The sequence below is a fragment of the Carassius auratus genome, chromosome 10 (genome assembly GCF_003368295.1).
Source record: "Carassius auratus strain Wakin chromosome 10, ASM336829v1, whole genome shotgun sequence".
Lineage (NCBI taxonomy): Eukaryota > Metazoa > Chordata > Actinopteri > Cypriniformes > Cyprinidae > Carassius > Carassius auratus.
Genome location: NC_039252.1, coordinates 14057461 through 14069576, shown reverse-complemented (window position 1 = coordinate 14069576; position 12116 = coordinate 14057461). Strand labels below are relative to the sequence as shown.

The 12116-nt window shown below is 43.4% G+C and overlaps 1 protein-coding gene across 2 annotated transcripts in view; it reads right to left on the bottom strand.

Annotated features, from left to right (window-relative positions):
- Positions 1 to 12116, bottom strand: part of LOC113109949 (relaxin receptor 2-like) — a 52152-nt gene that overhangs the window by 17680 nt on the left and 22356 nt on the right. For both annotated transcript variants that reach the window (XM_026273852.1, XM_026273853.1), the window contains exons 6-7: positions 7179 to 7250; positions 1587 to 1658 (exon numbers count right to left, since the gene is read on the bottom strand). In XM_026273852.1, the coding sequence (XP_026129637.1) occupies positions 1587 to 1658; positions 7179 to 7250 (144 nt within the window). The remainder of the gene's footprint in view (positions 1 to 1586; positions 1659 to 7178; positions 7251 to 12116) is intronic.

Sequence of the window (12116 nt, the reverse complement as noted above, 5' to 3'; positions counted from 1 at the left end):
TGGGAGTTGAAGATCTCTCTGACAGGGGGCTCGGCCAAACGTTCCCAACAGACCCTCACAGTACGTTTGGGTCTGCCGAGTCTGTCCAGCTTCCTCCCCCGCCATCGGATCCAACTCACCACCAGGTGGTGATCAGTTGACAGCTCCGCCCCTCTCTTCACCCGAGTGTCCAAGACATATGACCGAAGGTCTGATGACACGACCACAAAGTCGATCATCGACCTCCGGCCAAGGGTGTCCTGGTGCCACGTGCACTGGTGGACACCCTTATGCTTGAACATGGTGTTCGTTATGGACAAACCGTGGTTAGCACAGAAATCCAATAACAGAACACCGCTCGGATTCAGGTCAGGGGGGCCGTTCCTCCCAATCACGCCCCTCCAGGTGTCACTGTCACTGCCCACGTGAGCGTTGAAGTCCCCCAGTAGAACTACGGAGTCTCCAGTCGGAGCACTTTCCAGCACCCCTCCCAGAGACTCCAAGAAGGCCGGGTAGTCCGCACTGCCGTTCGGCCCGTAGGCACAAACGACAGTGAGAGACCTATCCCCGACTCGAAGGCGCAGGGAAGCGACCCTCTCGTTCACCGGGGTAAACTCCAACACATGGCGGCTGAGCTGGGGGGCTATTAGCAAACCCACTCCTGCCCTCCGCCTCTCACCATGGGCAACTCCAGAGTGGTAGAGAGTCCAGCCTCTCTCAAGAAGTGTGGTTCCAGAGCCCAAGCTGTGCGTTGAGGTGAGCCCGACTATCTCTAGTCGGTACCTCTCGACCTCCCGCACAAGCTCAGGCTCCTTCCCCGCCAACGAGGTGACATTCCACGTCCCTAAAGCCAGATTCCGTGTCCAGAGATCGGGTCGTCGGGGGTCTCGCCTTCGACTGTCGCCCGATCCTCTATGCACCGGCCCCTTACGCTCCCTCCTGCAGGTGGTGAGCCCACAGGAGGGCGGCCCCACGTCACTCCTTCGGGCTAAGCCCGGCCGGACCCCATGGGGGAAGGCCCGGCCACCAGGCGCTCGCATACGGGCCCCAACCCCGGGCCTGGCTCCAGGGTGGGGCCCCGGCTGCGCCATGCCGGGCGACGTCACGGTCCTTGATTTTAAATCTGCCATAAGGGGTTTTATGAACTGTTCTTAGTCTGGCCCGTCACCAAGGACCTGTTTGCCTTGGGAGACCCTACCAGGAGCATATAGCCCCAGACAACATAGCTCCCAGGATCATTCGGGTACTCAAACCTCTCCACCACGATAAGGTGACAGTTCAAGGAGAGGTTATATTAAAAAATATTAATAGAAATACTGACTAAAATAAAAATACATATATGAATTTTTTACAAAGTGTAAAACTAAATAAAATGACAGATAAATATGCCTGTTCCTGTATTGTTGTAGTTATTATTATTATGAGTCTTTAAGCTGAAATTTCTTTAAAGTACATACAAATTCAGATGGTTTCTAACTGATGGTTTCCAGTTGATAATGGTCTCAACATTCTACCTGCATTTCTTTTGTAACTGATATTTAAAGAAAAAGACTAAGAAGCTATTTTCCCTTTTCTAGCTCATTAAATGTGATGTGATACATACTCACAGCCAGTCTAATTTGTGTAGATCTCTGAATACACCTGGTCCTAAATAGCTTATGTGGTTTTGGCTAAGAAACCTGCACAAAAGATAATTAGATAATTAGTTTAATTAGGGGCACAGATTTGAAATTGATAGAAAATGTGTTAAAAAGGTTAAGTATTAAACTGACCTAATGATTGATTCACAGACATAAAAATAAATTACCCTATTAGGAATCCAAATGAATATGAGCACTGTAAAACTAATTTATGTCTCACACTGTGCTGCTTCTTAGATGTTTTTAAATGAACTGAACACAGATTGGAACAGAAAAGCCCAGGTAAAAAATAATAAAACTTGTGTTACAAAGTACAAAGTAAGATGTCATTTATCATCCAGAGCTGACTTTCCCTAATGATATACAACATCATACTGTTGTCACGTTACGTGATGGTTGAAACACGGTGAGAGAACCAATTGCAGGTAAGCATGATTTATTTAAGGGATAATCCAGAGAGGTAACAGTCCATGCATGGTCAAAACCAGAGAATCCAAATCGGAACATAAACAGGACACGAACACGGGGCAAGGCAAAGCAAGGTAAGACAAGGCAAGGATGACGGACATGAATAATACACTGACATTAAACAAGGACTCCGTAACACAGACTAAGACAGACTGGGTATTTATACACAGAAGGATAATGAGGAAACAGGAGACAGGTGGGGAAACAATCAATTACACAACAAGGAGGAAGGTGACCAAATAAGGGAACAGGAAGTGATCTGGTGTCAGACACCGTGAGAAAGGAGGACATCTAGTGGAACCCCAGGGAACACAACCCAGACACTGTGACAGTACCCCCCTCTACGGAGCGGCTCCCAGACGCTCCAAGACAAGACACAACACAGAGACCAGGAGGGAGGCGGACAGGTGGAGGCTCAGGGGGAGGGACGGAGGGCCGGAAAAGAAAAACATGGGGAATAAACACCAGAAATGTAATATAAAACAGGGAGAACCAGGAGGGAGGAGGAACGGAGGAGGTTCAGGGGGAGGGATGGAGGGCAAGACTAACTGGGGGGAACAGACAGCAACAAAACAGAAACCAAGAACACCAGACAGAATTCCAAGAAGGGCATGTTGAAGCGCCCACCAGGGCGGAGCAGAGGACCACCACAGCCGTGTGGTCAAAGCCAGCGACCTCCAGGGTGGAGCGGAAGACCACCACGGCCATGTGGTCAAAGCCAGAGTCCTCCAGGGCGGAGCAGATGACCACCACGTCCTTGTGGTCGCCGCTAGAGTCCCCCAGGGCGGAGCAGATGACCACCATGTCCGTGTGTTCAGAGCCAGAGCCCTCCAGGGCGGAGCGGAAGACCACCACGTCCTCGTCGTCGACGTCGGAGTCCCCCAGGGCGGAGCAGATGACCCACACGCCCCCGTGGTTGAGGCTGGAGTCCCCCAGGACGGAGCAGCAGACCACCCAGTGACTTGACTTGGCTCCGGAGGGTCCACCGGAACCTGACTCGACTCCGGAGAGTCCACCGGTACCTGCCTCGACTCCGGAGAGTCCACCGTAGCCTGCCTCGACTCCGGAGAGTCCACCGTAACCTGCCTCGACTCCGGAGAGTCCACCGTAACCTGCCTCGACTCCGGAGAGTCCACCGTAACCTGCCTCGATTCCGGAGAGTCCACCGGAACCTGACCCGACTCCGGAGAGTCCACCGGAACCTGACCCGACTCCGGAGAGTCCACCGGAATCTGACCCGACTCCGGAGAGTCCACCGGAAACTGACCCGACTCTGGACTGTCTGTGAAGACCTGAGGCGCCTTGGCTTCGGGCACTGTCTCTGGAACAGTCTCGGGCACCGCCTCGGTCGAGGCATCGGGAGCGACCTCGGACACTGCATCGGGAATGGCCTCAGGCACCGCCTCTGTAACGGCCTCGGGAGCGGTCTCGGGCACCGCATTGGGAACGGCCTCAGGCACCGCCTCGGCCTCCGGAACCGCATCGGGCACCGCTTCGACATCGGGCACCGCCTCGGCCTCCGGAACAGCATCGGTCACTGCCTCGACCTCTGGAACAGCATCGAGCAACGCCTCGACATCGGGCACCACCTCGGCCTTCGGAACAGCATCGAGCCTCGCCTCGATCACAGGAACAGCCTTGGACACTGCCTCGACATCAGGCACCGCCTCGGTCTCCGGAACAGCATCGGTTACCGCATCGGGAATGACCTCGGGCACCACCTCGGCATCGGACACCACCTCGACCTCCAGAACAGCATCGGGCACCGCCTCGGCATCGGGCACCACCTCGGCCTCAGGAACAGCCTCGGGCACCGCCTCGGCATCGGGCACCACCTCGGCCTCAGGAACAGCCTCGGGCACCGCCTCGGCATCGGGCACCACCTCGGCCTCAGGAACAGCCTCGGGCACCGCCTCGGCATCGGACACCACCTCGGTCACTGGAACAACATCGGGCACCACCTCGGGCACCGCCTCGGGTACCGCCTCGGGGACAGCAGTGGTCCGCTCGTGAATGTCCTCCTGGATAGCAGCGGCCCGCTCGAGAACATCCTCCTGGACGGCAGCGGCCCGCTCGAGAACGTCCCCCTGGACGGCAGCGGCACGCTCGAGAAACGTCCTACTGGATGGCAGCGGCCCACTCGAGAACATCCTCCTGGACGGCAGCGGCCCGCTCGAGAACGTCCTACTGGATGGCAGCGGCCCACTCGAGAACATCCTCCTGGACGGCAGCGGCCCGCTCGAGAACGTCCCCCTGGACGGCAGCGGCACGCTCGAGAAACGTCCTCCTGGACGGCAGCGGCCCGCTCGAGAACGTCCTCCTGGACGGCAGCAGCCCGCTCGGGAACGTTCTCCAGGCTTTGAGGAACGGTAGAATCCTATCCCCTCTTCCTCCGCCCTCTACGATGGCGAGTCGGGCACCCACTTCATTGTCCTCTTGGCGGAGGGCGATTAACTTCAGATATCTGGCTCGCCTCTCCGCCATCTTGGCTGGGGAACGGAAAAATGACATACCGCTGGTTCTCTTTGGGACGGAGTCCTTCTGTCACGTTACGTGATGGTTGAAACACGGAACCCCAGGGAACACAACCCAGACACTGTGACAACTGTGTATCTTCATCATCTCAGGATTAGGCTTGTCCTTCATCACTGCCGGAACCAAAAACAAAATCTCAGAGCTGCTGAAAAGGAAAGACAATGACTATATTCTAGTCGCAAGGAGTTCATTCAAACTGCCTAAAAAAAATAGCCAGCGATGCAAAATATGCGCATCGATTCGTCGACCTGTTTTTTATTTCTCTAAAAAATGTTTGCAAAACGTTTACCTTATGTGCGCTGAATATGCGCGATGGCCGGATCAACATTCTGTCCAACGTTATATAACCAATCCAGAGTTTTTTCTGGATTGATCTTTTTTTTGGCGGCTGTCAAAGCCTTATTTGATCGGTGAGTGATGTAGAATAGAATATCTGCTGCGCCTGACATAGCGCGTACGAGTGAGAGCCCCGGCTGTGCGTGCACTAACAGTCTTCAAACTACACGAGCGCTGTCTTGCTCTCTCTCTGTCCCTCGTGCATATTAACCAAAATCATTAGACATGATAGAAAAAGGGCGGAACGCCAAAGTTTCAAATGGAGCATTCAGAGATTTTTTTTTCTCCATGACAGGCTGCTGGCTCCCACTGTTAATTTTTTTATTTATTTGGAAAAGCACTCTCTGTATTAGCTTAAAGCCCTCAGGTTTACATTGGTTACTGTATTCTTTCAATTGCTCTAAACAAGTATTTTGGGTGACCTTTTTTATTGAATGCTAGACATCAAGTTGTTGTTATTTTCAAAACATTTTTTCAGTAAACTAGGCCCTATGTGTTCAGTAAGCTTGTTTCAGTAAGCTATGTGTTTTCAAGGCTTCAAGGTTTTATTCAATGCTATATCTATACAAGTGCAAAGTAATGCATTCTTAGTCAGTCTTTTATTTTGTAATTTTAAGAGCAATAAACATATATTGCAATGTTAAGGAATTCAGGTTTTTCCATTCAGATATGTAAATCAACATGTATAAATTGTTAGTAGTCAATTAATGGGAAGATAATCGAAATCGAATCTGTCTGAAAAAATAATCGCTAGATTAATCGATGCATCTAAAAAATAATCGCTAGATTAATTGTTTAAAAAATAATCGTTTATCCCAGCCCTAGCCAGTCCCCATTTGGCCCCACAAACAAAAAGATCTACAGCCTAAAGATGCCACTGTGCTCCACACCTAAAGTAATAACAGAAGAAACATAATTGATCATGCCACAGTCTCGTGCAAGGGTGTAATATTGTTCAATATTCAAACAACGGTGCAAAAATGGGACATGCACTATATGTAGTGCACCATTTTGCAAAAATATGTTCATGTAAATCCGATGATCCGAGTTTTTTAAAAACTTTTTGCTACTCTATTCTTCAGTACAGAACGATGCTGAACTGACAAAAAGATGATTTTTTAGAATTTATGATTCTAAGTATAAATCCAAAAAGAAAAAAACATGTGAAAATAACTATTTTGCAGAGTGGAAATGGTAAACGTGACAAATGAGTGATCCTCTTCTGCCATCTATTGGATATAGTGGAATATCATGTCATTTTTATTTTAATAGTGTGTTTTCCTAGCCTGACTACGTCAGACTTCCTACTTCCGCTCAATTTCATTTCGCTTCTGTACTCAGTCTGATACAGCGTCAGAGCTTTCTGTTTACCACCGGTCTGAAAACAGCCGGGCCAATCAACGAGCAGAGGGCGGGCTGAGAGCCGTGACGTAGATGCTAAGCACCGTGTTTTAAATTGTAGGTTAGAGAAATCGAAAACCGAAACGACTGCGGAAAAGGGAAACGAGACACAGGATGCAATTCGCTCTGTTATGGAGAACATTCAACTCTTTTTCAAACTGAAGCCAGAACAAGAAGAGTGTTTAACAACAGGTTTACAGTGGAAATTCAATCATAGATTTAAGTTCGATGCATGATGTCTGTGCTTCGATGCGGCTGTACAGGCGCATAACATGCGTCATAACTAAACGTATCTGATTGGCTTACGGGTAACCAATGATTTAAAACTTCAGACAAGCGCCCCCTAGCGAGAGAGAAAACACTTCTCTATTATGCCATTCCAGACTCTGTCTACGAAGCAAAGTGAAGTAGCAAAGTCTGGTATTACCAGGCTAGTGTTTTCCACCAGGTAGCAGAAATCCATGAATTCTGACAGAATTATGAATTATCTCTATGAGTAAAAATTAACAAAAGTGAATTTTACATATAATGTTTTCATTTTATAAAAAAACACAACATTTTATTATAGTACTTACATGTATGTATGTATATATATATATATATATATATATATATATATAAAATTATATATTCATATAATTTGTTATATATAAATACATATATTTAATATATAAACAGCATAATTTTTCATTTTCATTTCATTTTATGCATTTATTACTTTATTTCATTTCACACGTCTTTTCATGAAGGAGCAGATGCTAATAAAAGTTCATAAAATTGCACTGATCAGTAACAAGATAAGGAACGAGAAGAACTTACAGTTTTTCTAGAGTGTATAGTCCACTGAAGGCACAGCTTGAGACCATCTGAATTACGTTGTTCTGAAGAAACCTGCTCAAAAAGAAAGTTGGAACAAATAAGCACTAAAAATATTAATGGATACTATTAATCATTCATGGTTTGGATGCTCTTTTGGACATCAGACACCATAAATGGCCAGATATTCAGCTTTAAAATCTAATATAAAAGTTGCATTGTAAAATTTGAAAACAAAGCCACTGCTAAATAGCCATTCCGAAACACCACACAAAAAACGTTGTGCTTGTACAAGTCATCATAATACTGTACACTTATCATTGGTTATGTCCCAATGCTTTTACCTAATACATTTTATGTCAATTAATACCTCATTTTTTTTAAGCCTTTATTTAAAACGTTATGACAGAAGGTGGCCTGAGACTTTTATATTGTTTACCTCATCACACAGACATCCTTTTCTTTTGACAAGGCTCTTAACTATTGAAATACAGCCATCTCTAGATATTTTATATCTCTCCATATTTTCAAGTCAAACAAGGCCATAAAGCATTATAACATTGAGCAATACTTTTTAATAATAATTGTTTATATGTGTGAGACAGAAAGCAAGTAATGTTTACCTCTACCTATTTACTTCAAGGAATGGACCATATGATGAGAGAAAGGAGGGAGAAAACAGAGGCACAAGCTAGCACTGGCATCATACCCAGATGTTCATTTACTTCATTAATAAAGAACTACATCTGAGGTGATCTACTGGAGGTAATCTTGAAAATACTTGTAAAATAATTTGTAATTTGTAAATCTTAATCTGTCATACTTTCAATGTGCCACTGATGTTTTGGCCTTTGTCCCTGATCCTGGAAAATGCCCTGGTCCTGTTCTCTGTTTTATATTAGCATATGTTAGCTATATCAATTATTTAAATCCAGGACTATTGCCGGTGAGGCTAGTGGTGGGGTTGGAGTGGAGTGAGTTTTTTCTAAGTCTAAATTCATTTTTGGGTCCATTAGCTAGAAACTTTACTGAAATTGCACAAATATTTTGATTTTAATTTAAATGACAACTTTTGAAAAGCAAATTTTGAAAAGTGACTCAAATATTTAAAAAAAAAAGTGTTTTCCCACTAAATCACACAAAAAGAGGAAACCACTGATTAGCTAGCAAGCCAAGCAGCATATCAGCTTGAAAAGAGCTGGAGATAGATGCCTTGCAGTACATATATCACATGTGAATTAAGTTGCTAGTTGCATTGTTCAATAATAATGGCTTATATGATACACATTAGCTTAAGTTTACAGACCTTTCCTGTAATCCTAAAACACAAAATGCAAGGCATAATTTAAAATACAGCTAAAATGTTAATAAGGTTTGTGCCATTGATTTTGGACATAACCTTTCAAAAAACTAATAAAATCTATAATGATAAATAAATAAAATGTATTCAAATTGAAAATAAATTAATAAATAAATCACAGGCAAATGTTTGACTTTATATTTAAACACACTTTGCTTACTGTTTTCTCCTCTTTCTTTCGCCGATCTGGGCTTACAAAAGCATCTAAGTTTTACACTTCTGTAGTTTTCATTTATGCTTTTGACACACACTGCACAATTTTAGCCCCAATTTTCACTCGGTGACAGGTTTTGTGAAATTGCCAACAAACGTCCGAAATAAGAGGCAAATCGTTCATGTGAGTGACAATCAGGCAGTATAAAATATAAAAGACACAATCATAGAGAATCGCCTAAATATTTGTCATGTTAAATATCTGGGCCGATCAGTGATTCAAAATCCTGCTGTGTGAAATGAGTTTGAAATTAGTTCTGACTGAAAAATACATCAGTGATGACCTACAGCCAATGACAGAGCAAGATACAGGGCAGCAGGAAGTCTGGGAAGGAGTTATGTGGAACATAGTCTGCAGACCAGACAGAGTTTTTGGTGATTCTTCCTATTGTAAAGTCATGAAGTGTGCATGCACCATTCTATGGCTGAACCATCGTACAATTTGAACACAGCAACAACTAAATGCTAAACCCATATAGTCATGCAGTGTGAAAACAACAATGATCCAATGACTTTGAAAACCGTGCAGTGAGAACCCACAGTTCTCTATGTTATGGCCAGAGTTTCGGAGACTTAGAGCCACAACACAAAAAGCATGGTCACCTTTTGTCTTAAAGTGTGTTCTGGGAATAGTTAAAAGATCTATGTCAGAAGACCTCAAAGGCCGACCAGGGGAGAGATCCTGGATACAAAAAGGTGCTTGACTATGTAGGGCAATGTAAGTAATGACTAAAATTTTTAAATGCACTAAAACCAATGGGAAGCCAATGCAGGGCCTTAAGCACTGGGTAATGTGTGACCTCCTGCTAGTCCTATTCAAAAGCCTTACAGCTGCATTCTGTACAATTTGCAATCGAACCATAGAGGATTTGTTCAAACAAGTGTGTAGAACATTGCAATAGTCCAAGCGTGAAGAGATAAAGGGATGAATAGCATCTCCAACTATTTTTTGAAACCAAAGATCTAATCTTTGCAATGTTCCTAAGATAGAAAAAAAAACATGAACAATCTACAGACTTTACATGACTGTTAAAAAAATATAGATTTGTCAAAAATAACACCCAAATGTCTTATGTCACTGCAGTCAGAGGATGACAGACCTCCAATAACCTGCCTATAATCTTAGAAGTAATGTTGTCTGGGGCAAAAATCATCACCTCAGTTTTATCAGTATTTAGTTGCAGAAAATTATCTGCCATCAATTTGTTAATGGAGACTAGACAATTCTACAAAAGAGACAGTTTGTTTATCAGGACTAAAAGAAATGTATAATTGGATGTCATCGGCATAACAATGATAAGATATTAATTTTAAACTACTAATAATCTTGCCTAGAGGAAGTGTATACAGATTAAAAAGCAGAGGGCCAAGCACAGAAGCTTGTGGCACACCACAAGACAAAGGAACAGAGTCTAGCATGTAAGTTCCTAAGGACACAGAAAAACTTCGGTCAGAACGATAGGAGTATAACCAGACCAGAGCTGATCCAGAAATGCCCACTAGAGAGTACAATCTATTAATCAAAGTGCAGTGATCAACAGTATCAAACGCTGCGCTGAGATCTAGCAAAATCAGCACAGAACATTCACCTGCAACAGCAGCCATCAAAATGTTATTTGAGACCCTAAGGAGGCCAGTCTCAGTTAAATGGTTTTTACAAAAGCCGGAATACAATTTATTACATATATTATAAGCCTCCAAAACAGTATTTAACTGCATTGCCCCAACCTTTTCTGAGATTTTAGAGATGAAAGGCAGTTTAGAAATAGGCCTATAGTTGTTAAATAACGTTGCATCAGGATTACTCTTTTTCAAGGGAGGCTGAATATCAGTGTGTTTAAAACACCTATACAGTATATATAATTACATATACCAATAAATGTAATCAATTTCATAAACAAAAATGTAGGCTAAATGTCCACAGGGCTTTTGAGAAGGTTTCACCATACCCACTAACTTAAGGATGTCATTTAGGGAAATAGAGTCCAAAATTCACAGTCTTCGTCGAGTAACTATAAAGATGGTTTTCTGACGGTGAAAAGCTTGCCCTGACAGCCCTTACTTTGTCGCACAAAATGAGAGAAAAATTATTAAAATTATCATTAGAAAACAGAGGGGCAAGATATGTAGCAGGAGAAACAATATTGTTAATAGTCTCAAATATAGTTATAGGATTCCTTTAGCAGATATCAGTTATATAAATAAGATGCTCTAGCATCATTGATCATCTCATTTAGATCTGACCAGATGCTGACTCTTTAAGATGCAGGCGGTGAACTTGGAGCTGAGTCGCTTTCCATAAACGCTCAGTCTTCACCGAAGAGGACTGAACTACTACAGTATTTTAAATAGAACGTATTGTACATTCAAAGCATTTAAATAGGTTTGAATGGGCACTAAACCCTCCAAAATTAGAACTCAGCAAATGGCTTCTCTTCCAAATCTTATTACATTGATTTGGATGAAGGATGATAATCTCATCTGCTGCTTTTTTTTTCTTTCTTGGGTGCAAAAGAGCTTAAAAATGAATGTGCAGTTCAAGTGAAATGAGATCAAAAGCATGCTCTTGATTCAGAGGTTCCTGTGAGGGACACACTGACCAAGTGAGAAAAGTGGAGCTCTAAAGCTCTTACCTGCAAACCTTAACAGCCATCACCACATGCTCCCAACAAGAGGAAGGGAAATTTAGCAATGGGAAGCACTGAAGAATGCATTGGCATGCTAGGAAGAGCTGTGCCCATAAAATGTTAAAACAAAATGTTTTGGACACTTTAGAGTTTTCAAAGGTTGGTGGAACATTTTCATAATCACTGTTATGGCAGCTGCATGAACCAGAAAATTACTTTACCCTGAGATCAGTTTGTTAAAAATTACTGAAAAAAAGATTTTTTTTAATTTTTATGTAGATGCCACTTGGTTAGATATTTGATATTTAATACAATAAGATTTACACATATTAAAGGAACAGTCCACCTAAAAATGAACATTTACCTCCTGGCCATTAAAAAAAAAAAAAAGAATTGGAACAAATTTGGAGAAATTGTGTCACATTACTTGCTCATCAATGGATCCTCGCCATGAGTGGGTGCCGTCAGAATGAGAGTCCCAACAGCTGATAAAAACATCACACCAATAATCCTAAAAGTAAAAGCTGTGTGTTTGTAAAAAACATGCATTATAAAGATGTTTTAACTTTAAACAGTTGTGCAGGGGCAAAGTACAAGGCCATATTCCAAAATAGCACTTCCTCTATGAAAAAATCCATCCCATGTTGTCCTCACATACCAAAGTCCACAAACACATTTGATTAGAACTGTTTTAGTCATTTTTGTTTTTGTTATTTGTATACTGGTGCACAACCCATTCTC